General features: G+C 32.1%; 2 protein-coding genes across 2 annotated transcripts; both read right to left on the bottom strand.

Moving 5' to 3' along the window:
* Window positions 1-14,927: 14,927 nt before the first annotated feature.
* On the bottom strand, window positions 14,928-20,163 carry LOC139489008 (tektin-4-like). Its single transcript, XM_071275032.1, has 6 exons — window positions 19,491-20,163; window positions 18,967-19,037; window positions 18,173-18,316; window positions 16,903-17,125; window positions 15,967-16,121; window positions 14,928-15,531 (listed from the first exon to the last, which is right to left on the bottom strand). The coding sequence occupies exons 1-6, from the start codon at window positions 20,028-20,030 to the stop codon at window positions 15,315-15,317; spliced, it is 1,350 nt and encodes a 449-aa protein (XP_071131133.1). The 5' UTR covers window positions 20,031-20,163; the 3' UTR covers window positions 14,928-15,314.
* A 1,138-nt stretch (window positions 20,164-21,301) lies between these two features.
* Window positions 21,302-22,626, bottom strand: LOC139490181 (piggyBac transposable element-derived protein 4-like). The gene has a single exon (XM_071277029.1). It carries the CDS (start codon window positions 22,532-22,534, stop codon window positions 21,302-21,304), a length of 1,233 nt encoding a protein of 410 aa, XP_071133130.1. The 5' UTR covers window positions 22,535-22,626.
* Window positions 22,627-27,591: the final 4,965 nt, after the last annotated feature.

Here is a 27,591-nt window from a genome sequence, read left to right as displayed (position 1 = left end):
AAAAAGTACATCATTTCATTTCAGTATTTTTTCTGGTAGATTCAGTGTGGTCAAAATATGAATTATTGTAACCCAAAACAAGACATTTGTATCTACGATTCCCATTTTTATAGAAAAAGCTGTTTAATGAGATGGTGATGTCAATCTTTCAACTGAGCATATGGACTAGTATAATGACGGTAAATTTTATTCGTTTTCTTTGATGTTGATACCAAAAGAAAGAAGGACAGATTTGTGATTTTTCGTTCTTGGTAAATGATGTTAAAGAATATTTAGGATTACCAGTAGTTCTATTTATTGCAAGCTCTGATATGAGACATAGCAAATAATGATTTTTACATATGAAGACAATACCATTGGAGGCTTTATCTGCTGGAACAACGACATATTTGTCATGCAAAGAGAATGTAGCATCCACAACATCCGGATTCTTGAAAGGGTTAGTAACTCTTGTGCTCATAATACATCAATGTTTGTGAATGCGCTTCTGAATGCATAATAGAATAGCCGTGATCCGTTCAGACAAAGTGTCCAGTTCTGGTTCGTCTGGTTCGCGCTTTACCCATTGTTTTGCATAGTCCTCAACTGCATCCATCAGTTACCTGAAATTCTTTTTCCAGTTGATGGGATGGGGAATTCTATGTTTTGGTCCTTTGGGTAATAACTCTCTCAGTTGTTCATAGGTAACGATGCCAAGGTCACTAATCATAACATGACCAGCTGGACTAAAATTGTATTGCGACGATCAACTTGAGCAATCCGGAGGAAGGATTTCACATCTTTGAACAGGTTCAAGGCCTCTAAATAAAATTGAGACAGGAAATGGGGAATGTGTCAAAGCGACAACAACCCGACCATAGAGCAGACAACAGCAGAAGTCCTCTAAAACCCTCTTTTTGTTAAAAATCGTGGATGCAATAGACTTGGTGTAGGTATAAGAAATAACAGGTGTAGCTTTATTTGTGAAGTAATCAGGTATAGTTTTTTGAACAGATTTCTTATGGAAATAATATTTACAGCATCTACACCTTTATTTGCGAATGACATTGTATTAATATGGATAAGCGTTAACAAAAATTGTAAAGTAACATATATCATCATTGATCTTTATAATCCTGGTATCTTTGTTGTGGTTTATTTTGGGACGTGAACTGTTGTTGTGAACATCATGAATTATTCATAATGCACGGGGTGCGTTCAAATCCAGTGACAAATCTAGCGACAAAATATCAACTTCCGCGTAAACACTGAAAACTTGATCTGTTCAATGTATGTCCTTTTTTAGCAAGGACGTTATGATTAAAATTAAAAATAAAACAAAATTTTCATTAAAATGTTAGCATTCCACTCCTTAAATAGCTAACGTCGAGTACAGTATAAAAACAAAATAATATGTCAAACCAGGTGAGTCGACATGGTACGCCTAGAGCATGCATCACCCACTTAACGAGTCCCCAGTCAATCAAAATTTACCATCGGGAATAGAACACAATCAGTAAAATTACAGATTAAATATAATACATAGATCTTGTTCTGGTATCACCTGATCTAAGACAGCAACATACGTTGCTAGTGAGTTGAGACACAATTTTTGATGGTGACAGTAACTCATGTTATGAAGTGTTGATTTCTGTTGTACTTCCTTTCAACTGTTTTTAGCAATTTTTGTCACAGAAGCACACCCTTGCCTGTACTTACGGAAAAGCAAAGGGTATTGGGCATTCATCTATGACACAAAATCAGTACAGACACACCAAAAAAAGACACACAAAGCAAAAAAAGAGCGCTTTCTGTTTATGCCCCACCTACGATAGTAGGGGGGCATTATGTTTTCTGGTCTGTGCGTCCGTTCGTCCGTCCGTTCGTTCGTTCGTTCGTCCGTCTGTCCCGCTTCAGGTTAAAGTTTTTGGTCAAGGTAGTTTTTGATGAAGTTGAAGTCCAATCAACTTAAAACTTAGTATACATGTTCCTTATGATATGATTTTTCTAATTTTAAAGCCAAATTAAACTTTTGACCCCAATTTCACGGTCCACTGAACATAGAAAATGAAAGTGCATGTTTCAGGTTAAAGTTTTTGGTCAAGGTAGTTTTTGATGAAGTTGAAGTCCAATGAACTTGAAACTTAGTACACATGTTCCCCATGATATTATCTTTCTAATTTTTTAGTACAGCTCTTTATAAGAACCAGGCAGAGTGCCATATACATGTGATATATGGGGGGTTCCAGATTTTATCTATAATTGGACTAATAGAAGCAATAAATGAATACTGCTCAAAAAATAATTTTGAGTGGGAAAATAGGAGTGGTTGCCATGGTAACAGACACACAATTTTTTGGTTGTTAAGCGTAGTAAAATCTTTCAAAAATTAGCTAAATCACCACATTTCAGAGCCTGATTATGAATAGAATCTTGCATTTTTCATTAATTTTCATATGTAACATTGATAGAACTTGGTTTAAGTTTCATTTTAGTGAAGATTGCATGTCAACCAAATTTGTAAATTGTATGGAAAATTTTGCGGAAAAATGCATATTTTCAACTTTTCTGAAATTGGGATTTTTGCTGAATTATCAAATTTTTTCTGGTGTTTTTAAGAAAAGTGCAAATGTGTACAGAATAGTTAGCACTGTAGTTATGAAGTTTGGATACTACTTTACCAAATTTAATAGAAAAATGTGTGGGATTTTTTTTAGTTTTATCACCATAGCAACCGATTTTTTCCTTGGAAACGGAGTTTTCATTTGCAGAATATTGCAGTTTAAGAGCTTAAATGTCCTGAATTGTTTTATAACCGATAAGAAAATACATAAAAGCTAACGCAAACTTTAAATTATTATCGTCAAGTGTTGTTGACTTCAATTGTTACCACAGAAAGACATATTATCCATAGCAACATCCACTAAAAAACTGCATAAATAGAAATTTATGTAAAAATATGTATAAACAGAGGGTGTTTATTTTCAAATTGGAATATGACTTCATTCTTTGCTTCACTCACAGTCTTGTCTGGGGTTTTTTCTTCAGATTGTTCAATAAATGTAATATGTAATGAAACATTGGGGTTGGGGGGCTTGGAAAAAGGGGGGGGGGGGGTATGTTGATTTTTTTAAATGTTGCATACAAGTAGATACTTGAAAAGATAATTGCGTTTCATCGTCCCGCTCCGAAGACACATTGGTTTTCGCACTTTAGTTTAAGTTAATAGAAATCTATGAAATTTTAACACAAGATTAATTACTATATAAAGAAGGTTGGGATTCATTTTGAGAGTTTTGTTCCGAACAGTTTAGAAATAAGGGGCCAAAAAAGGGCCGATTTAGGCATCTTGGTTTTCACACAATAACTTTTGCATAAGTCAATAGAAATCTATGAAATTCAAACAGAATTTTTATGAACACAAAAGAATGGTTGGGATTGATTTTGAAAGCTTTGATTCCAACAGTTTAGGAAATAAGGGCCAAAAAGGGGCCCAATTAAACATTTTTCTTGGTTTTCGCACCATAACTTTAGTATAAGTAAATAGAAATCTATGAAATTTAAACACAAGGTTTATGACCATAAAAGGAAGGTTGGGATTGATTTTGGGAGTTTGGGTCCCAACAGTTTAGTAATTAGGGACCCAAAGGGTCAAAATTAAACTTTGTTTGATTTCATCAAAAATTGAATAATTGGGTTCTTTGAAATGCCGCATCTAATGTAGATTCTTAATTTTTGGTCCCGTTTTCAAATTGGTCTACATTAAGTTCCAAAGGGTCCAAAATTAAACTTAGTTTGATTTTAACAAAAAATGAATTCTTGGGGTTCTTTGATATGCTGAATCTAACCATGTATCTAGATTTTGGATATTGGACCATAATAGGTAAATGTCCAATTTTTAAGTTTTTTTAGTTTAAGTTCTTAGACCACATTCATTCTGTGTCAGAAAACTATGTTGTGTCAACTATTTAATCGCAATCCAAATTCAGAGCTGTATAAAGCTTGAATGTTGTGTCCATACTTGCCCCAACTGTTCAGGGTTCGAACTCTGCGGTTGTATAAAGCTGTGCCCTGTGGAGCATCTGGTTTAAATGAACAGAAAAGATAAAAAAAAATCTACATGAAAGTCGAAAAATATAATATTGAATGTATGACAAAAAGAGGGCTCCAGAAAGGTTCTCCTAAGATCAAATGATCACTTTTAGAAATTTCTTTAGTTAAACAGGCCATATAAGGCAAATTATACAGTTAACAGTGACAAATTCAGCATATCAAAGAACCCCAAGAATTCAATTTTTGATGAAATCAAATAAAGTTCAATTTTGGACCCTTTAGACCTCAATGTGGACCAATTTGATAACCGGGCCCAAACATCAAAAATCCAATTTATACAATTTTTGTTGAAATCAAACAAAGTTTAATTTTGGACACCAATTTGGACCAACTTGAAAACTGGGCCTATAATCAAAAATTTAAATACATGTTTAGATTCAGCATATCAAAGAACCCCAAGGATTCATTTTTTGTTGATATCAAACAAAGTTTAATTTTGGACCACGACTTGTACCACTTTGAAAACTGGGCCCATAATAAAAATTCTATGTTCATGTTTAGATTCAGCATATCAAAGAACCCCAAGAATTCGTTTTTGGTGAAATCAAACAAAGTTGAATTTTGGACCACGTTTTGGAACAACTTGAAAACTGGGCCCATAATAAAGAATCTAAGTACATGTTTAGATTCAGAATATTAAATAACCCAAAGAATTCAATTTTTGTTAAAATCAAGCTAAGTTTAATTTTGGACCCTTTGGATCTTAATGTAGACCAATTTGAAAACAGGACCAAAAATTAAGAATGTGAATACACGGTTAGATTTGGCATATCAAAGAACGTTAATAATTATTTTTTTGATGAAATCAAACAAAGTTTAATTTTGGACCCTTTTGGCGCCTTATTCGTGGGGACCAAAACTCCCAAAATCAATCCCAACTTTCCGTTTGTGGTCATAGACATTATGTTAAAATTTCATAGATTTATGTTTACTTATACTAAAGTTATTGTGCTAAAACCAAGAAAAATGTTTATTTGGGCCCTTTTTGGCCCCTAATTCCTAAACTGTTGGGACGGACCAAAACACCCAAAATCAATCCCAACCCTTCTTTTATGGTCACTAACTCTGTGTTTAAATTTCATAGATTTCTATTTACTTTTACTAAAGTTAGAGTGCGAAAACCAAATGTCTTTGGATGACGACGCAAATGTGATACCAATATACGACCAAAATTTTTTCAATTTTTGCGGTTGTATAAAAAGGAGATGTGGTATAATTGTTAATGAGACGGTTCAAGCCATTATTCCGACAGCCTATTAGTCCGACAGCCCATTAGTCTGACAGCCCATTAGTCCGACAGCCCAATGGTCCGACAGCCCATTAGTCCGACAGCCCATTGGTCTGACAGCCCATTGGTCCGACAGCCCATTAGTCCGACAGCCCAATGGTCCGACAGCCCATTAGTCCGACAGCCCATTGGTCTGACAGCCCATTGGTCCGACAGCCCATTAGTCTGACAGCCCATTGGTCTGACAACCCATTAGTCCAACAACCCAATAGTCTGACAATCCATTGCTCCGACAGTAATATGAATACTTCCTATATACTCAATTCGAAATCTGTATATAGAATAAAACAGAACAGAATATTTCATTTTTCAAGATTAAAGGGTCTATAAAGAGCATATAAACAATCAGTGATGGTGCGAACTACTGATGATAACACGCCCAAATATTTCGTTGTTGAGTTGCGAATCTGAAAAAGCATCACACAGTATAGCTGACTAATATAAACCCTGAAACCAAATTTCAGAAATCATTGTATTGTAGTTCCTCAAAAAATATGACGATTTTTTTTTTAACTTGGCTGTCATGTGAAAAGTGTTCCGTAAACAAGAAGTGGTTGAGTAATGAATCTGAAAACTTATCACACGATATAGCCGACATCAATAAACCTTTCAGAAATCCTTGTAATGTAGTTCATGAAAAAAATGCAACGAAATTATTCATGGGATGGAGGGATGAACTGGACGGTTGGAAGGACGGACAGACAGAGGTAAAACAGTATACCCCACTTTAACCAATTATTATTTTAGCATGAAGATATAAAAATAAAATTACATATAAATTTTATGAAGCGGCGGTATAATGATTGGATCAACATAAAGACTTTACAACAATAATAATATGATATAATTATCTTTATAGCACCATAAGCCTCAGTCACAATCGGAGCCAAAACAAAATAGAAAAAAAAACCAACTATATATATCAAATAACAGTCAGTATCAAGACATGTACTACATTATCATGATAATTCAAAAGAACTATTGTTTAACAATACAATCGTCAGTATCCCCCATAATAGTCAAGTTTTCTTGTGTTAACATCGAGATGTGTTAGAAATGTGCTGAAAGAGTTCCTCCCTCAAATTATTGTAAAGTGAGCATTCGATTGAAAAATGACGCTCATCCTCAACTCTATCAGCTGTATCTGGCATTTTTAAATTCTTAATGTAATGGGTGAGCACCAATTCTTAACTAACATATGCACTACCTTTCTTAAAATCTACGGAAGCGTATTAGCGCCACACATTTTTAAAAATTTTTCTTCCAATGTTTGCGTTACAACGCACACCTTTGCGAAATAATGCCAACCTTTGTTTTATCTTATTTCTTATTTAAGATTCAAAGGAAACAGTAGTTATTAATAGAGGAGGCTGTATATATCAAAATTTATCACCATTGTAGTCATTGCAAAGTAAAATCCTTGAATGATTAGATCATATCATTGACTTCAATAATGAGCAGAATAATATAAGAAAATGTGGTATGAATGCCAGTAACAAAACTCTCTATCTAAGTCACTATTCCTAAAAGTAAACCATCATAGGCCAAAGTACGGTCTTCAACACGGAGCATTGGTTTACACTGAACAACAAACTACAAAGGCCCCAGAAACGATATCCTTGTTACTACTAGTATATATATTACATAGAAAATTTGAGTAAATTGAGCTTATAAGGAAGAACAAAAATCAACCCTGCTAATATAGCTATAACCGAATATAAATATACTTCCAAAGTAACCTCTCGTTTGAGAACTGTGTAAAGTAGGTTGGCAATAAATATATAGAATGAAGATCATGAAGATGTTTTATATATAACATTATGTTCTCTCTATTCAAATTGCTACCCAAGCATCTTAAAAGTACTTCATTATATTGAAATGAAAATTCAATGACTTCAATGACTTTCTATCAAAGAATCTTGATCATATTCTGAGATTTAAAAAAAATGTTTCCTTATTAAAAATTCATTTTAAAGCAGAAAGATAAATTTGTCCATTTGACTTGGAGTTTCACAATTGTATGACATTATTTTGGATCTTTCAATTTAAATATAAGTGGATATCGATAGGGGATTAATAAAGGAATCAAAAGAGTAAAAAAATATTCAGATCAATGTGCTTGTTTTCCAGATATGAGCCATTGAAATTTTGGCGGGAAAATATTCTCTTTTGACTTTTCATAGCTTTATTATTGACAAGTTTACATTCTCAAAAACTATCAAAGAATAATTTAAATTTTATAAGACTTTTACAGATGGCTTATCATTATACATGTAAAAGATTTATAAAAAGATAAATGGGGGTCAATGCCATTTTTTTAAGGCATTCAAATGAATAAAACCTGAGGTTTCAGAAAATCTGACAAAAATTCCAAAACATGACAAGCGAACTTCAATGTACATGTACCTTAACTAAGCTCTGAAGCTAAAACCAAATTAGGGATTATCGATCTTATATATGAAATTTTTGAGAGAAAAAAATGACTCTATTTATAACCAGGCTCTCCGACCAAACATAATCTTTTCAAGAATCTACACATGTATGATATCTTTAAAAATTAAACCTACCCCCCTTTTTTTAACCTTTCAACCCCAATATTACATTATATATTACATTTGTTGAACCTTATGAAAAGAACAGAAAAGACTGTAAGTGAAGCAAAGCATGCAGTCATATTCCAATTTGAAAATAAGCACCCTCTACTTATGTATTTTTTTACATAAATTTCTATTTATGCAATTTCAGAGTGGGTGTTGCTATGGATAATATGTGTTTCCGTGGTAACAATTGAAGTCAACAACACATGACGATTGTAATTTAAAGTTTGCGTTAGCTTTTATGTATTTTCTTATCGGTTATGAAAAATTCAGAACATTTAAGCTCTTAAAACTGCAATATTCTGCAAATAAAAACTCCGTTTCCAAGGAAAAAAACGGTTGCTATGGTGATAAAACTTGAGAAAATCCCACGCATTTCACTATTTAATTTGATAAAGAAGTATCCAAACTTCATAACTACAGTGCTAGCTATTCTGTACACATTTGCACTTTTCTGAAAAACACTAGAGAAAATTTGATAATTCAGCAAAAATCCCAATTTCAGAAAAGTTGAAAATATGCATTTTTTCACAAAATTTTACAAAAAATTTACAAATTTGGTTGACATGCAATCTTCACTAAAACGAAGCTTAAACCAAGTTCTATCAATGTTACATATGAAAATTAATGAAAAATGCACGATTTTATTCATAAGCAGGCTCTGAATTGTGGTGATTTAGCTGATTTTTGAAAGATTTTACCACCTTTAACAACCAAAAAATAGAGTGTTCGTTACCATGACAACCACTCATATTTTCCCACTCAAAATTATTTTTTGAGCAGTATTCATTGATTGCTTCTACTAGGTCAATTATAGAGAAAATCTGAAACCATCATGTATCGCACTCTGCCTGGTTCTTACAAAGAGCTGTACTTAATGCCTAATTATATTTTTTATCCAATTTCACGGTCCATTGAACATGGAAAATGATAGTGGGAGTGGGGCATCCGTGTACTTTGGACACATTCTTGTTTTATTGCTGTGCTTCATCTCATAGTCCAAGTGAGGTCTTCAAAACGGATCCTCTCACCTCTTTTTTGAAGCAATGTGTTTCTTTACAAAGTAACATTTTTCATGACCTAAAAGAGAAAATTTGTATTTTCGAACCCCTTTTTGTGTAAAGACAGCTCTGATTTATGAGGCTATTTATTCCATCTTTCAATGGATATTGGTACTAGTAGGATGAATAAAAGGAAATGTTTTGAAATACAGGTTATCAAAATTCAAAAGATATCAAAATTTACAATTTATTGGGTGTTATCATTTTATTCATAATGTTTGAACTATATAAACGATTCTCTTGGTGAATAGAAATATTATTTGGGGAAAAGTTTATTATTCAGAATACTGTTTTTTGTAAGGTGGGTAATTTAAACCGTACACGCTAGTTTCACAGTATATGTAATATATTCTCAATTTGTGATTTGATCGTTTAAAACAAAACAAGTTTACCTGTAAAATCCCATAAAAACGCTTTTTAAAAACTGTTAGCCACCCTTTCCAAATTCAAGTTCTATTTTTAACTATTACCTTTGCTTTGTTGTGTTAACCAACGGTGACCTCGATATATTATTTTTGTATTTAGTTTAACAAAATATAGGTTATATGAGTAGATTTACACATCATACGTCACATTACTATGTTGTTAACATTTGACTTAAACAATTTGTTAAATATTCGAAAATATTGATCTTTAGTTTATTGAGGAAAATGATTTTCTTTGATTGCTAAAAAAAACCAATTCAATTCGATATTTCGAATTGTAAACGGCAACTCGAAATCCTTAAAACCAGGGCAAATTGTCTGGGACAATACAGTCAGCCGTAGCTGTCTTACTAGCTTACAGAATAAGGGCGTCTAGCTTTCAATAAAAACGTGATTTCTTGTCCCAGCCACTTTAAACAAAATTTAGAATGTGTTTGATCTTTCCACGTATTTTTTTGTGCTGTCAGTACATTAAATTTGAATCAGATTTAAAACATTTTTAAGCAAAGAAACATACTATTTTTAGAGGGATTAATAAGATATTAATTCCTAAATGGTTCAACATAACCAAAATGGCATGTCCCTAGATCTCCTGTTCAACAATCATATTCTAAAATATTGTGAAAAAAGGAAGAAATAAATGTTATTTTCACTTAATATAAGTTCTTTAAATATTCAATAGTATGTTTAGAGCAAACATATTTTAATAAACAGTTTTAGACCAAGGATTTTTAATTTTAGAAGGTGTGTCTCTGACAAAATTGACCACATCAAATGGACCAGAGTGATATTGTATTTTTCTTAATGTCCACTACGAAACGGTTCAAATCTCCTTCAGTATCTGGTTTAAAAATTATGAAAAAATATCAGTGTGCAGCTTAGTACGTGCTTTGATGAATAAAATCATTCTTGTTACTATTGCAATATAGGGATTGTGGGGCGGGGGTGATAAAACATATGAATATGTCCACTACGAAACGGTTACCTACTAAACAAGTATGGGAGAAAAATGTTTCGTACTGGACACTATCACTACCATGCATTCGTTGTTTTACTATTGTCAATTATATTCACGCAAAACAAATTACAAGGCTAAGTTTCACGTAATTTTCAGTATGTTTTTATCAACATAGAATAGGTTTGGTGTCAACTACGAAACGGTTTTATCAACTACGAAACTCATCAATATGTCCACTACGTAGCATGAGTTGTACCCGTTCATATGTGAAGAACTGTCTTATCTTTATCGATAAAAAGTGGTTCTTCAATTAAGAAAAAAATGAGATCGTTCTATGTGGTCAGTTTTATAAAAGAGGGACGAAAGATACCAAAGGGACAGTCAAACTCATAAATCTAAAACAAACTGACAACGCCATGGCTAAAAATGAAAAAGACAACAGAAAAACAATAGTACACATGACACAACATAGAAAACTAAAGAATAAACAACACGAACCCCACCAAAAACTAGGGGTGATCTCAGGTGTTCCGGAAGGGTAAGCAGATCTGCTCCACATGTGGCACCCGTCGTGTTGCTTATGTGATTACAAATCCGGTAAATAGTCTAATTCGGTAGGTCACATTCATGAAAGGGAAGGGGATTGTAGTTACGACGTAAGGAACATATCCGATATCATTTGTGAAACGGTTATTCCATAACGGTCAACCAACTCGTGATGGCGTCCGTAAAATTTACGAAGGGATGATTTCAACTTCACCGTTTTAAAAGGAAAAAAAGGAGTCTCATTTTGGTTTTGACAGTCTACACAAGTAAAACATTTCATAAACAAATATATTGTTAAACAAATATCGAGTTTTTGTGTTTGAGGTTTTGACATTATAAATGAATGATAATGTATTTTTATAAAGTAATGTCACCGAATATTATATAGATTTTAAAATTCAATTAATTTAAATTGATTTTATTTGATTGTAACGCAGTAAAATAATGTTGAGGCCCTCGACACCAGAGAGCTTAAAAAAATTGGAAACCGTCCTAAAAAAAAATCAAGTATAAGGGAGATAAATCATGTTTGAATAACGGTAAAAACAGTTTATGGAAATTTACTGTGGCAAAGACATGGAGATATATAATATTTGTGACTAGTAATTAAGCTTGCATATTTTTCTGATAAAACTAATTACAATTTTTTTCTAAAACGTATGTATCTTAGATAGCTTATTATAAAAGATCAAGCGGCATATAAGGGCCAGTATTGCTCACTCAGAAAAAAATCGCCAGTATTTTAATTCGCACTATTTTGTGCAATACAATAGTTACGGTTTGTGTTCCTACTGATTTACTTGTTTAACATAGCTCATAGGTTTTTAGATAACAGCTTAAACTGCCATAACACTTCTAGGACAATAATTCCTTTTAAAAAGGGTTGTCAACAATATAAGTGTAAAGTGTCATGCTAATAAGGTTTGTAGTTTTCACTTTTAACCTTGCTCCAATAATGCAGAAGGTAACAGCACAAAATGTGAAATATAAACATTTTCGAGCCAAAAAAAAAATAAGATCTTACTTAAATGATGATTGTTGTATATACATTTAACCTAGCTACTATATTATTCAAAATAACAGACCAAAAACTGCAAAAAAAGATTATTTCACAGACAAAAGCTCCAAATCAGGAGGACAGTTTTTTCTCTCTCAAATGTTCTAGATATTAACTTGGGTACTGTGCTTATAATGTAATACGCCAGACACTTGTTACGTCTACATAAGACTCGATCATTAGTGACGCTAACATCAAAATAGTTATAAAACCTAACAAGTACAAAGTTGAAGGTCAATCGATGACCAAAAAATTGTGCCAAATACGGGTTAGGGTATCTATGCCTGGGATAAGAAAATCGTAAGTATTTCGAATAATTCAAATACTTTTGCATACAGTAAATTTATGAAATTGACCATATAATTGATAGTCATGTCAACACCGAACTGATGACTGCTAGCTGGGCTGAGGGTATCAGGATTGAAATTGTGAGTTTTGCGTCAAACGCGGTTTTCGCCAACAAAAGACTCATTAATCCCACCCTAATAAAACAGTTAAAAAGTCAAATTTAAGTACAAAGTTATAGAGCATTCTTCGGGATCTTGTCATGCTGAAACTGTTGGGAATTTGAACTTTTATATATTTTAATATTCTACATATAGCTTAAACTGGATGAAATATATTGATTGTCAGGGGCTATAACTCTAAAACATGTTAACAGTCCCTTTACTGTGGATTCATTAAAAAAATTGTTAAGGAGAGCAACCATTTTAAAACTTTTTTAAAACTTTTTAAAAAAGGGGGTTAATTTATGTTTTTGTTAGGGTAAGAAAAAAAACCGCATTTTTTTTAGCGTTTTTCTGTGCTATTAATATTTTTTCTCAAAATTTACCACAATAGGATTCATAATCCTTTTTTTATCATCAGAATATTTTGTTAGGTAAAAACATAACTCCCACCCACTCCCACTTTTTTAAGTGGAATGGTCGTTCCGCCACCTTACTCCCAACCTGAACACTTAATAACGTCTAAGTAATTTGGTCTTTCACAGAGAGTGGTCTTATTCACAATCTGACCTCATCTTCGTTTTATATTTAATGGGTAGATACGTTTATAAAGTACTGAACCATTTTGCAATTTCATTTTTTACCTTGCTCTTATTGTTTTCATGATAACAGCAAACATCTATTAGAATTAACTGTTGATACAGAGATATGTCTTGCCTGTCAGCATATAATTCAGAACAAGACAATATGATGGACAGCAACGTTGCTTCTTGTTTCATTGCTAGACTCTGGACCATGATCTAAATTGCAGGGTCTGAACGAAGTCCACAAAATGTACAAACAGTAATGTAACTTCATAGAAAGTGTTATTGACTAGTAGAAAACTTAATATTGAACATTTCTTATCTTTTTTGTTACTGGACCATGTCCTAGGGGGCAGGGCCTCAATAAGTTGTCAAACTGATATTTACTGATCCAACTTTATAAAAAAAAATACAATTGATCTATTACAAGTAGATCATATCAAACTAACTGATGCAAAAACCTGAACATTGAAGCAAAAACCTTAACATTGAAGCAAAAACCTTAACATTAAAAATTGCTAAGTTATTCAGTCATGGAACCTTGACCTTGTTGGCAGGGCCTCAAAATAGCCATCAAACTGAGATGTACTGATATCAATGCATCTTTATACAAAATATCAATAAACATAAAAGCAATTCTTGTCTCCTTTCTGTGACTTTCATCACAAGAGAGAAAAATACAATATTTAAGAGGCAACAACTCATAAGCAAGTAGTTTTCTCAAGATGAATATAACTTGTCATAACAATAGTTTTTGCAGATTATACTTTTGACCAAGATCCTATTGTTTTTACAGTGGTTAAGGAAATACAAGAGTAAATCAACATTTCACAGGCAATAACTTAAAAACAGGTGGACAGTAAAATCACAAAATTACTCATAACAGAAAGTTCCAAATCAAATGGCAAAATAAAAAAAAAAGCTGCAACACATTAAACGAATGGATAGCATCTGTCTTATCCATGACTTAATACAGGATTATTCTTATGTAGATAGTGATGGATCAAACCTGATCTTGCAGCTAGCTAAACCTATCTCTCACTTGTATGACAGTAGCATAAAATTTCATTATTTTGACAAGATTTTTCAAAATTCTCAGGGTAAAACTTGGTAGGCTAAATGTATTTACCCTTGTTACCCGTAGTTTTATCGAATTGCTAAAATGTATTGATATAAGCCAGACCACATCCTATAATCTAGTTTAAAAACAGTGGCCATTTTGATTGATCAACCTGCAGAAGAATCACAGACTTAATAGTTAACATGGCTATTGTTTCAGAAGAGGTAGATTTTAAAAAGAAAGTTCACAGACAACGCATTTACAAAGGACACCAAATCAATTAGTGCCAACAGCTCATATGTCCATTAGATCCTGGTTCATTATTTTGTTCATAAATCAGGCTATTACTTTTTTTTTTGAATTGTTTTAAATTTGACACTTCTAAAAATAGTATAGCAATGCTGTATACAGGTTTGAACCATTGTTGAAATAAGGCTGTATGATGGCCTATAATTATTAATTTCTGTGCCTTTTGGTCTCTTTTATTTTTGAGTGTAAATTCACATTGCGATAAGACGTGTCACGGTACTTGTCTATCCCAAATTCATGTATTTGGTTTTGATGTTATATATATATGTTATATTTGTTATTCTCGTGGGATTTTGTCTATGTGTGTTACATTTTAGTGTTATGTCGTTGTTCTCCTCTTATATTTTATGCGTTTCCCTCGGTTTTAGTTTGTTATCCCGATTTTGTTTTTTGTCCATGGATTTATGAGTTTTGAACAGCGGTATACTACTGTTGCCTTTATTTGAAGGGTTGTCTATTTGGCAATCATACCACATCTTCATATATTTATATTTGACACAAATGTAGGTTTTTGAATGATTTATTACTTATTTACATAACATTAAATATATCTGAATAAAACTCAACAATTGAACTGTTGATTTAAATTTTAAGCATCAACGATCTTCTCCGCCACATAAATAATACTTTCATTTTAGAGTTAATATAATATATAAAAAATTATCACATTTGATGTTTGGAAAAATGAATGAGCAAACAAAGATACATAGAGGCAGTCGACAAAGTACATGTGCAGTGCAAATCTATTGCCATATTTGGTCAACATGCCTATATAAGGTCATGATGACCAAATATGGTGAGAATGTTCTATGATTGCAGACGACAAAACATGGAGAAAAAAAGAAAAAAATCATCAATACTGCATCATTCTAAATCCATAAGCATAGTGTTTTATTGATGTCCCTGCAATTTCAGTGTGGTGGGATATCGTGTGCGTGTGGTGACACACTTTTCTCTATCAATAAACAAGCTATTTTTCTTTACAGAGATTTCTTTTTCAAGAGCCATTCGGTTATCCTGGAGGTCTTTTCGGGCATTCTCTGCATTGTTCAGCTGTTCTGTAAGAGCATCTATTGATTGTGCAATTTCATTTACTTCTCCCACCAATCTGAAAAGTAAATTTTTTTTGTAATGTTAAATAATTAAAAAGTACATCCAAATGACTTTTATATCATAAAGCTATAAAACAATTGCACATTTATTCAAAATGAGCTATGATTGTAAGTCGCTCTGTTTAATTGAACTCATTGTAAACTTTAAAATTATTACAGACATTATATTGGTACATGTTCTTAATCTGCCAATCAGTGTTTCATAAGAAATCCACAATAAACTTTTAAAATTTAAACATTTCGGTTACATGTATTAACCTTACACTAATGCATGTAACTAGCTAAAAAAAAAAACAGAAACAGAGTATTTATGGACTGTTGAAATCAAAAGCATGTATATGAACTTTGTTTCATTATTTCAAACACCATATTTTTATTAGAGAAGACTAATTTGTTTACAATCAACACTTTGGTAAGTATTGAATACTTACTTGTATTGCACTGGATCTCTACATAGTTCTACACCTGGTCTGTATGTTCTGTTGTTGAGACGAGTCTGAGATACTTTCATTGGGTTCTCCTTATCACGAATGGCTTTTCTCAGATTATCAATGTTACTCTCCATCTGGGTAATTTCTCTGCAGATCTGTAAAAAAATATGAAAATAAAATTATGTTTAATATATTTTGTCCACTTTTCACACTTTAATGTGTTAAGAATAAACATCTACAAAAATTAATTAAGACACTTAGCATTCAAATTTAAACTATTAATTTAGGGAGTCAGTTTGTTCAGTTGTAATTTTTACAAATGAGGGGAGACAACTCAAATATCAAATTAAACAATTTACTTATTATTGCCTTAATACATATTTTATTTTTCTCTAACAAATAACCTCAAAACTAATAACAAACAAAATAACATTTTTTTAATAAATAATGAGATATTTCAAATGGAAATTTAAATTTCAAAATTTTTATCAATTCTTTTTTAAATGTTTCCAATACATGTATATCAAAAATAAAAATTTCACTGGGTTTTTAATTCTTATTTAAAATGGGAAAACACTTCCACAGGGATTTTGGTTAATTACACACCAAAGTAATGTACATTTTAAGAAAAATACTATTTGTTTACTAAACTTAAACATTTACAACAACAAATTTTTAAGAAGAAAAAAATTAATAGTGTGATCAAAATCTGTGAAAGTTGTATCAACAATTTGTAAAAGAGGAAACTCTTTAAATAATATTTTTAACAAACCAATAGGCATAATGTTTCCGAGACTTATTATGTAAGGTCATTGCTCTCTGACTTTTATATAGTCAAACTTCAATTTGAATCTCAGCAACTTTAATAAATTATTTTTTTAATATTTTTAGCTTTCAGTTTGGATGGTAAAGTGTGTTTATTTAACTTCAACTTACTTTGTTAAGGTTCTCCTCCAGCTTTGTTTTAGCATCTTCCATTTCTTCAATTCTCTTTGTAAAGTTAACATCTACTGTGTCACACTGTTCTCTCATATCTCGTGATGAGTCCTCAAGGATGTTGTCAATCAATTGACGTAATTGAATGGAAGCCATTCTCTCATGCTCTGCACGCACGACATTATCGTGTGAGAACTGTGCCCAAGATTCTGGTGTTGACTGGCTGTAATATATGAATAAAGATAGTTAATAAAAATAATAATATTGAGGATCATATTATTAAAATCTTGAAACATGCAATTAATTCTATCAAAGTTTTCCATTTTTGTTTATTTGTTTCTTTAGAGACAAAAAAGCCCTAATGTTGGAAGAGATGGAAAACAACATGACCAAAAGAAATATGACGAACATCATTCCGCAAAAAAAAGTACAAAGGCAACTTTACATTGATCAACAAAAACTAACCCACAAAAAAGTCATTTATTCAGAGTTTTGCTTCATAAAATTAAGACTAAATATCAATTCAGAGTGGGTTTTTTTCTTTTTATGCTTGAAAATTTAGAAAGCTTTTGAAAAATTTAATGCATCAATGAAAATGGACTACTTGTCTACTTCTAAGTCTTTATGACATGTAAGAAACATATCTCAAAGTGTTACTTCAGGTTTGAATAATTTATCTGAATCAATTGATTCCTTAAATTTTAAAAATGATTAAATACAGTAACATGTCTGTACTTGCAACATTTAATTGTTAAATCTATTATTTCATTACTTATTTTACAGTTTGTCTTCACTTTATTTTTTGTTCATTGTACATTGTACAATGTTTTTTTTCACATAACACTTAATAATTTGGTTTAATGACAATAAAGATTTGAAGTGTATAAAGGGTAATAACTCAGGGTGTGTAATATAATTATCTTCTCTTACTTTCAAAACTAAAATTAAGATAATTCCAATATATTGCTTTCTTTGTTGATATTTCAGAACAAATGAGATGCATTTACTAAATATTTATATGAATAATAAATTATAAAAAAAACATTGAAATAACTATTGTTTATTTAGGATTTTTTACAAAAAAATGAAATTTCAACAGTTTAATCATTAATTATAGTTAACGCAAGTCAAAAGTTAAAATCTTGTTTGTCTTTTGTTATTCTTTTAGATTGAATATTCAGGTAAAAAACAGTAAAACTCCCAAAAGGTAACTTAAATTATATTTCCTTTAATTTAGCAACTCCTTAAAAAAACAGTAAAAAAAACTTACATTTCTTCAAATTTAGCAGCTCCACTATAAAATTGTTTATCTGTGTGGTGGTTCCTAAGGGATCCTGACTTGGTATCTATTTCTAATGCCTCTTTCTTATCACTCCAATCCATCTCCAAATTCTGTTTAGCTTCTCTGTTTAATCTAAAATTGAAGATCAAAATGGTAAATTAACAAGGCTGAAATTCTCATTATTTGAAGATTGTCTCAGACATCTGTGAATTTTGTTTTACAGATTATATTGTTAATAGCTTACTTGGAATGTTTAAACTCATCTGTCTTAATATGGTATGAGTGTGTGTATCATTAATGCTCAATTAAATATAAAACTGTGATTTTTATCAGATTGCAATGGCATGCATTTAACCAATGTTTTTTATGTTTTTGTTTTTACATTTATACCTTTTCAACTGCCAATGGGCACCCTGTTTGTATGTACAGAGTTTATTGGGCGTAAGAGGGAAAAATTATCAAATTTTGTTTCAAGAAGTCTAATTGGGTACAAAAGCATGTATTTTCAAACCATGCCAAAGTTCAATATGATCACCAATATAACTCCATCTTTTGATGTCAATAGATCAAGAGGTGCAGATTCAAGAATCAAGGGTCAACCAGTGCAGATTTCCAAATAGTGATACATTGTAAGTTGTATGGAATCATGATCAATCATGGCTTACATTTCTTACCCTGATTGCTTATTGGTGACAATTTAGTTAATTAAAAACTATATTCTGATAAGATTGCAACATCAGACAATTTATGACACATGGAAGTACAATATGAAATTTACTTACTTAATTTGTTTCTCAGATTGATCTATAGTTTTCTTGAGCAAATCTTGAACATTATTAATTATTTCTACTTCCTGAAAGAAAATAGCAAAACATAAGATAATTCAACCCTACAATTTCAATAAGCAATGAACATAATTATCATTTATAAATTCAATGGTACATGTAGTTAATTTTTATCTAATGTTTTATTTAATTAACTTGTGTATGCGTGTGAATTTTTTCAATTTATCTTGTGTTTAATTTGCAAGCATCACAGACCTGTATGTACAATAAAAATTAAATGTTAGAAATGTATATCTTCCTCTAACCTATTTTTATTATAATTATAACCATAAGAATACCAGCTAAAAATTATTTTCAATGTTGTTATATAAACATGGCATTTAAATGGTTATACATTTTTCTACTTTGAACTCAGAAAAATATATATATATACATGTACATTGTATATATTATAATATTAAAGATAACATGTACTTGTATAATAAACAAGTCATAAATGCAAGTGCTGTAAAATTACTTACCTTTAATAAAGATAATTCTACATCATCTTGAACTAAATCGACACCTTGTCTTTTCTGTCTACAATTTAAATTATCTGTGGAAATATGTAGTGGGATTTCAGTAGCTCTCAAACCATTCTCTAGACGTTTCTTCTGTGCCAAGAGCAAGTCAGTTTCTGAAATAACATCCTGAATTTCTCTTTCCAACTCAGATTTCCAGAAGTTAATGTCCTGGAGTCGCTCACCAAGTTTCTTGGTTACTTCAGCCTGTGTTTTGTTTGTAGTTGACTCAGTTTCATTCATGGTTCTTTTGGATTCGTGTCTGATTCTCTCGGCATTGTCTCGGTCAGAAAAGGACTGATAATATTTGGAATAATTGGTCTCGTGCCACTCTGCTGGGTTGTATTTCTGAGACCGGAATCCCATTGTAGAAATTCCCATATCAGGTCCAGTGTTTCCCTGGTATGTTGTTTCCATCCCATTTACCGTCATATTTCTTGTAGTTTCTGGCATAGTAGGAGGAATTTCAGTGCTCCTCAGTGTTGCCGTAGCTGCTGCCATCTTGTTCGAATGTTGTCCGACTGTACTACTTACATGAAAAAAGATCTCTAACGATATTTGTCAAGTATCGCTAAGTGCTGTGCAATGTGTTGGTGCGACAGCCCTTATCGTTGTTATGGTCGCTATGGATGTGGTTGTTTCCGGTTTGTACCACGTGGTCTTTAGTTATTCCCCTTTGTCAAGTAAAAAGTCCGGGAAAATTTATTTTTTCCACGATTTAAAAAAACGGAAAGAAAATTACATTTCAAAAATCTTTTTATGACGCCTCTTTTTCAAAATACAAAATACACACACATTTTTGATAATTATTGTAATATCAGTATGTGTATTGCTTTTATATTTCCTTTTTTTTTTTGGGGGGGGGGGGATTATATTTTTTTATTACGGTGATAATGTCAAGGCAAATCCAGACCCTTCCATAATTAAGCTTGCTTTATATTATGACTGTCACACTAAATAATATTTCTGTTCTTTTACATTATTGATAATTTCAAACACATTTATTAATTTATTTTGTTGATAGTTTTCTATTTTTTGTTTAAGGGGGGTATATTTTGTAAAGTATCATTTACTTAACGTTTTCTGTGCCATGGGCCGATTTTAGGCCGATTTGTATATACTACGTTGACTGCCACGGGCCGATTTTCGGCCGATGTTTTTTCCTTGACGTCGAACAATAGGTTTCAGTGACGTCGCTTCTTTTGTGTACTGTGGGAGGGGCTACAGCACGTTGCTTAGATGCATGCAAAGTGCTTTAAATTTTTCATTTAAGCCGCGTTGGCCATACTTTTATGCAATTTTTAATTTGTTTTAATTTGTGTGGATTTTCTGCTGATTTTCTTTTTTGTATTGTATAAAAAAAATAATATCAAAGAAATATTACAGTTTCACTAAATTATGATAGCAGTCGAAAAGTTTAATTACTGAAACCAATTTTAATGCACTGCATGTGCACCTTTTATGGAATAATGATTCTTCAGAAGTACGCTGAATCGAAATCAAACAATACAACAGGCATAAAACATTCAATGAGCGAATTCCAATTCAAATAGAATGACCGATTAAAATCAATTAAAAAAAACCAAATACCATCAAGAAATAAGTCAAATAGGGTAATTTCAAAAGTGCTTGTCATGCTCCTGGTACAGAGACATCTTTATGTGAGGGGTGAGGATTCGTACATTATAAATGACTATTTCATGTAATTGTAGTGGGTTGTCTGAACACCTGTTAAAAAATAAAAACATTTGATTAGAAACAAAAAATATACTTTAATCATGATCCAACACATAAATGATTGTCTTTACAATCCGGTGAACACCTTTTCCGCAAACTCGACATACAGTCCTACTCCTCCTTCGACCCCCGTAACCATTTCTGTCTGAACATACATCGCAATCTTTTTCTCTGTGACCGGGCAACTTTCTGATCCCGTGTTTGTTCTTATTTTGTCTATTGTCGTCTTGGTTTTCGTTTCTTAGCACAATGTGATCTTTAGCGAGATCCTCTATCAGCCTTTGTGTGAAGGATAGTCTTGACAATTTCGGATTATCGGAAGTGTTTTCTTTATAAATAATGTATGCATTTATTACCATACGGTGCATAAGATTAAAAACAACCTTTTTCCAAACCTTTAACGTTTTTCGTCCATCATTGTAACTCTCTGTCATCATGTCAGCCAAATCTACGCCCCCCATAAATTTATTATACGAGCAAATCATAGCCGGTTTGTCATTTTCTTGTGCTGCTTTAGAAAAAGAGGATATGATTCTAACTGGTTTTCGACCATTCCGTTCTTTATATGCACATAACAGAATTCTTCCTTGTCTAATATAAATGCTCTCCTTTTCCTGCAAAACAGGATTCTTGATTGTGTTTGGCATTTTCCGATTAGCGCGTAATGTTCCAGTGAACAATGTTCCTTTTGCTAAAAGCTCTTTAGCCAGATTAATTGAGGAGAAAAAACTGTCAGTAAATAAATGATAAGCTTTGTTAAACAATCCTGCGGCATCTAACAGTTTGTTGACTACGTAAGCACCCTGTAACATTCCTTGTGGTGTTGGGTCATATTGTTTGCCTTTGTAAACACTGATTTGACAAATATAGCCACTGACGGCCTCGGCTAATACCCAAAGTTTGACTCCAAATTTCGCCGCTTTTGAAGGAATGTATTGTATAATGGATGACCGGCCTTTAGATGCGATTAAGCTTTCGTCAATACTTAGGTTCTGTTTTGGAATGTAATGTTGTTTCGACTGTCGATTAAAAAGATCAACGAAGCACTGAAATTTTGATGTGGGTGAATAATTATCGTCGTTCCGATTCGGTATTGTAGTATTATCTACGATATGAAAATTTTTTAAAATGCTCTGTAATCGATTTCTAGAAAACATGTTACGAAACCAAACAGTATCCTGGCTTTGAAATTTGGTGTTCCAATATTCTGTAATGGATGGTTTACGTATAAGGCCCATGTTAAGTATTACTGATATAAATCCTTTCATCTCATCTAAAGTTACAGCACCAACTTTAAACCAGGAATGGAGACGCGAAAATCTTCTTATCCTCTGCTGACTAGTGATGAAGTCTTGTGCATACCTGTAAAAAAAATGACAGTATTATAATTGATATGAAATATACAAATGGTAAAAATCATCTTAGAATTAAAACATGTTTAAAACATTCTCAACGCGTGACCTAATAAATTATTAATTCACGAATGCTCGTAGCCCATTAGGTAATTTTTAGTGCTTTTTTGTTTAACGCCCAGCGTCAAACAAATGTGTAGAACGAGAACATACTCATACTAACGTTAAAAAAATTTCTCTGCGTTGTACTAGTTCAGAAGTTTACATTGCGCAGGAAGACATGTCACCTTACTCTGACCTTTTATTCTGACTCCCAGCCGACCATTCATTGTTCTTATAATTTATTCCTTTTGCTTAGTGTATAGAATCAGCAAAATCATATACTAATTTTATATCTATAGTTTATATTATATTATGTGTTGAAACGACCGGGCAAAGGTAAGAAAAAACAAAGGCAAATGTCTTCATAATCGCAACGTGTGCATTAATATATCGTACTGAGTAAACTTATGACTATTTTCATATGTGAAATGTAACATATAACGCAACAGTTAGTTGTAAATTTTACCTGTTTGTCTCTCTGACAATGTGTCGTAGAAAATCAAGTGTCAGAAACAGCAAGAAATAGTCAATAGGTTTAGCGTCGGCAGCAGGGACATTCTGAGGGCCACTGTTCTCTACAAATCTTTGGTCGTGTAAATAGTCAATCTCAGGAGGTCTAACTCGAAACCAAGGATTGGCATTCATTGGAACATCATTCATCTCATCTTCAGATTCCGAGCTACCGCTTATAACTTCAAAATCTCCATCACTCTCCCCGTCTGAAAACTGCTCTGAATCACTGGAGTCGGCCATATTTGATTCACGAGGAATATGACGTCAACCGATATATTTTTACATGACGTCAAACATTAAATCGGTTACGTCTTCTATGCCTCTTTACCCTGACATCTTTTCTGAAGATTCAAAAATAACTGATGAAATAAAATATGACATTCTTAAGAGACCATGGACATCAATTCATTCTTATGAACTTCCTGTGAGGTATGTATAAGTCTTAAACAGTCTAGTCCAACTTAAGTTTAACGGGGGTGGTAAAGGGTAATTTTCTTGCAACATGTTTTCACTTTTTAAATTTTAGTGCAAGACGGGTGCCTTTTTCGTTCAACAAGTAACATGTTCCCAAATTTAAATGAAAGTGCGTATTTTCCATGCTTTCAGTTTTAAAGTTTTGGTTTTCCGTAATCCTGATTTGAATTAAAAAAAACTTTTTTTCGCGAAGTCCCAACCCCACCCTTTACTACCATTTTTAACCTTTACTAACTAGCAAATTTTTAGAATTTTATTTAATATTGTTGAAGAAGAAAAAATGATTTTATTTTGTTATGCATTACCTACGATAATAGATGGGCATTGTGCTTTCTTGTCTGTGCATCTGTCTGTCCGTTCGATGTATGCCGGTCTCGATGGCAACGGCAGAACAGTCTTTCAGTACCATGAGAAGAGTGAAGACCTACTTGAGAAATACATGTACAATGAAAACGAATCGTTTATCTGGACTCGGTCTTTTGAACATATACCGAGAGAAAAAATTAAAGCAGACACGGTTTTGGACATCTTTAGTAGAAAAAAAGAAAGGAAATGGGCATTGATTTTTCAGAATTAACTTTGAGAGAAAAAAAGAAAAGCTAAAAAAACACTGCTTGATCACTCATAAAATAAAACATAAAGATATATGTGATTCGAATTTTTTTTTATGTATTTTCTCAATAAAAAAAAATACCATTTAAGTTGCACAGTGTTGGCTTAGAAATTAGTTTGTTTTCTAATGTAAAGTGGGTTCAGCATGATTTGGTAACAAATAAAATATCATAATACCTAATCAAGCCATTTTAACCAACTACACATAAGGGGAAAAAAACCAAATTGTTAAGCCGACAGTACGGGTTTCTTTGTTTTTCTCTGATTATTTATTTCAAAGGTTGACCTGTTTTTTCTAAAAGTAAGATTTCTATGAGGTCATTTTAAGTCCTCGGAAATTGCGAAAATGCAGGATTTTGCACCATTTACCCCAGAGCTTCTTGAGAGGCCCCCAGACCCCCTGTCGTAAGACTTCCTTCTCCGGCATTGCGTACACATCAAAATTGCCTAGCTACGCCCCTGATTCGTGTTGGCCCAAGGTGACTTTGAAAATGTTTATATCATGAAAAAAGCTCCAAATTCTCTCCCTTTGTTGCAAAAATGCTATTTTTTGTCATTAAAATTGAAATATCTTTTTTTACTCATTGGTGACCTATATTTTTTATTATTGTTTTCAAATAAGCTATACATTAACTAAATAATTGTAAAATTTAAGCGATTTCTGTAATTAAGTTCTTTTTTTATTTCGATATTACCTCTTTTTCTCCTATTAGTTCAACAGAAAAAAAGTACCTTTACAAAGACGTATGCTTCTTTCGAAGGCAGATTGTGAGCGTAAATGATCGGTGACCACCCTTTTTTATTTTATTTTTCTATTAGGTATAAGATAAAGTTCATTTATAGAAAAAAATAGCGAAATCTTATATTAAATAAAAAATTTGATTTAGACCCGCGAACCCCCTTAAGCTGCAATAAACAAACTGGCTGTATAGGTTTGCACTATGAGTTTGTTTTATTCATCTTATGTTTATCATGAATTCATCCATATATCAGTTCCTTCCAGTTTTTATTCATATAATATCAGCTTTATTTAGGCAGCAACCATTTGATTTTCTGGGGGGGGGCTATGGTTTTTTTTGGAAAAAAAAGTTTGTTTCCAGTTTTTGGAGAAAAAAAAAATTGTTTGTTTCACCCTCAGCTGCCACTATATGTAATGCTAAAATTGAAAGAAAAAAATTGTTTTCGACTTGTCGCGAAAAAAATAGATTGTTTTTCACCGCAGGCAAAAAAAAAAGTTTGTACAGAAAAAAAACCCATAGCCCCCCCCCCAGAAAATCAAATGGTTGCTGCCTTAAAAAAACAAATTCTTATCTTTGCACAAAAGGTGAATTTTCTAAGTACACGAATGTGTAAAAATTCATGGTTAAAAAATGTAACAGAAACCCAATTGTAATCGAACAACAAACTTGGTCAGGTAACACTCTACCTGATTTGACATATATGGTAATTGTCTAAGCTGTAAAATAAACTAGTTATAAACATAATTAGGTACTAATTTAATCTATAGGTGGCACAATTATTAGTCTAGCCATGTTAAGTTCTATTATAGATTAATCATGGTATGAATTTTATCTGTAAAATTAGTTACAATTTTCCATTTCCCTACCAAAATTTCTCTTTTAAATGGCAGTCTTAATTTTCCAATGATATTATAAAACAGAGCTTATTTAAATGATTTATTAGGGGGTCCTAAATTTCTGTTCTATTAAACTTACAAGGCATTTTTCATTATCTTTAAAAATAAAGCTTTTGTGCAAACTTCTCATGAATAACTTATTTTGTAATTAGATGAACTCTGTACAGTAAATCATTTATTTCAGCAATCAATATTCATTACCTGATTCTTTTTTTCTCACAATTATTCTTTATTCTTTTTTTTTATGCTAGTTATTCTCTATTCATGTAACCAGACTATCAGTTGATAGTTGCTGTCTGTTATATTTGTTTTTTTTCTTTTCATTTTTTTTGTTTTAAGCATACATGTATATCAGATTGTCTGTTATTTCTATATTTCAATTTTTGATGAAACAAGTCTTCTGATTGGCTGACGTTGTTTTGTTTATCAGCCCATAGATATGATTTTGTCATGAGATCGTGACGTAATTAACGTTTTTTTCATGGTTTACTTAGAATTAATAAGAAATAACTAATATTTTTTCTGTCTATTCGAAATAACATAAAAAATGTGGTGCACACTTTAAAATAACCCGCTACTCAGGTTATTCAGTGTGCACCACATTTTTTATGTTATTTCTTCATAGACAGAAAAAATATTACAGTAATTCCTTAAATAGTTTTAAAGCTGACTAAACAGTATATTTAATAATCACATTCTCATCATTTTGTGTCTGATTAGCAATCACACCTCATATCTTTATTTTAAATTGTCTAGGCTTATGGAGAATTAATTGCCTGGAATATGGACTAGATACTTGTCTATTGCTGAAGATCATATTTTTCTCTAATTTTGTTTATTTGCACTGGAAGATTTTGGGTTAGTTCTTGTTACGCCCACCACACACCTAAAACCCCCTTCTCCTTTTTTTTTCATGCAGCTTTCCATATTGATCACCTAAATCATTGGCTGGTGCAACTGTTGTAGTTCCTAGGAAGTCTTGCGGCTTCATTGTGTCCATCCCAATTAGTAATTCACAACTAACCAGGTGCTCTGCAGGGTGCAGCTTTATACGACCACAGAAGTTGAACCCTGAACAGTTGGGGCAAGTATGGACACAAAAACTTGTTTTAGCCCCTTTTTGGCCCTTAATTCCTAGACTATTTTCCAAATAATCCCTTAAAATAAATCCCAACCTTCTACTTATGGTATTAAACACTGTGGTACAATTTCAGAACAATTGAAATACTAATACACAACTTTTTGTCCTGAAACTAGATAAATGCTGTTTTTAGCCCCTATTTCCTAAACCTTTGGGACCATAACCCCCAAAATCAATCCCAAGCTTTCTTTTGTGTTAAAATTTAATTGATTTTTTTTTAATTATTCAAAAGTTATCCGGAAACAATCCGTCTTCGAACGAAGACGATGCAGACGACGTGATACCAATATACGACCAATTTTTTTTTAAATTTTTGCGGTCATATAAAAACATGTTTGAATTTTGGTTTTGTTGTCTACCAATGATATATAGATCAATAAATAAGCAATGTTAAAATACCTTTAGGTATATTCAAATAGAACTGACCATTTGTAGGTTAATTATTTAACACTCAAATTTATGTGTTTGAAGTAAAATCATCTACAACTATGTGTC

Source organism: Mytilus edulis, chromosome 9 (assembly GCF_963676685.1).
Source record: "Mytilus edulis chromosome 9, xbMytEdul2.2, whole genome shotgun sequence".
Classification (NCBI taxonomy): Eukaryota; Metazoa; Mollusca; class Bivalvia; order Mytilida; family Mytilidae; genus Mytilus; species Mytilus edulis.
Note: the sequence above shows the minus strand (reverse complement) of the source record. Positions and strands in the feature narration are given on the sequence as shown.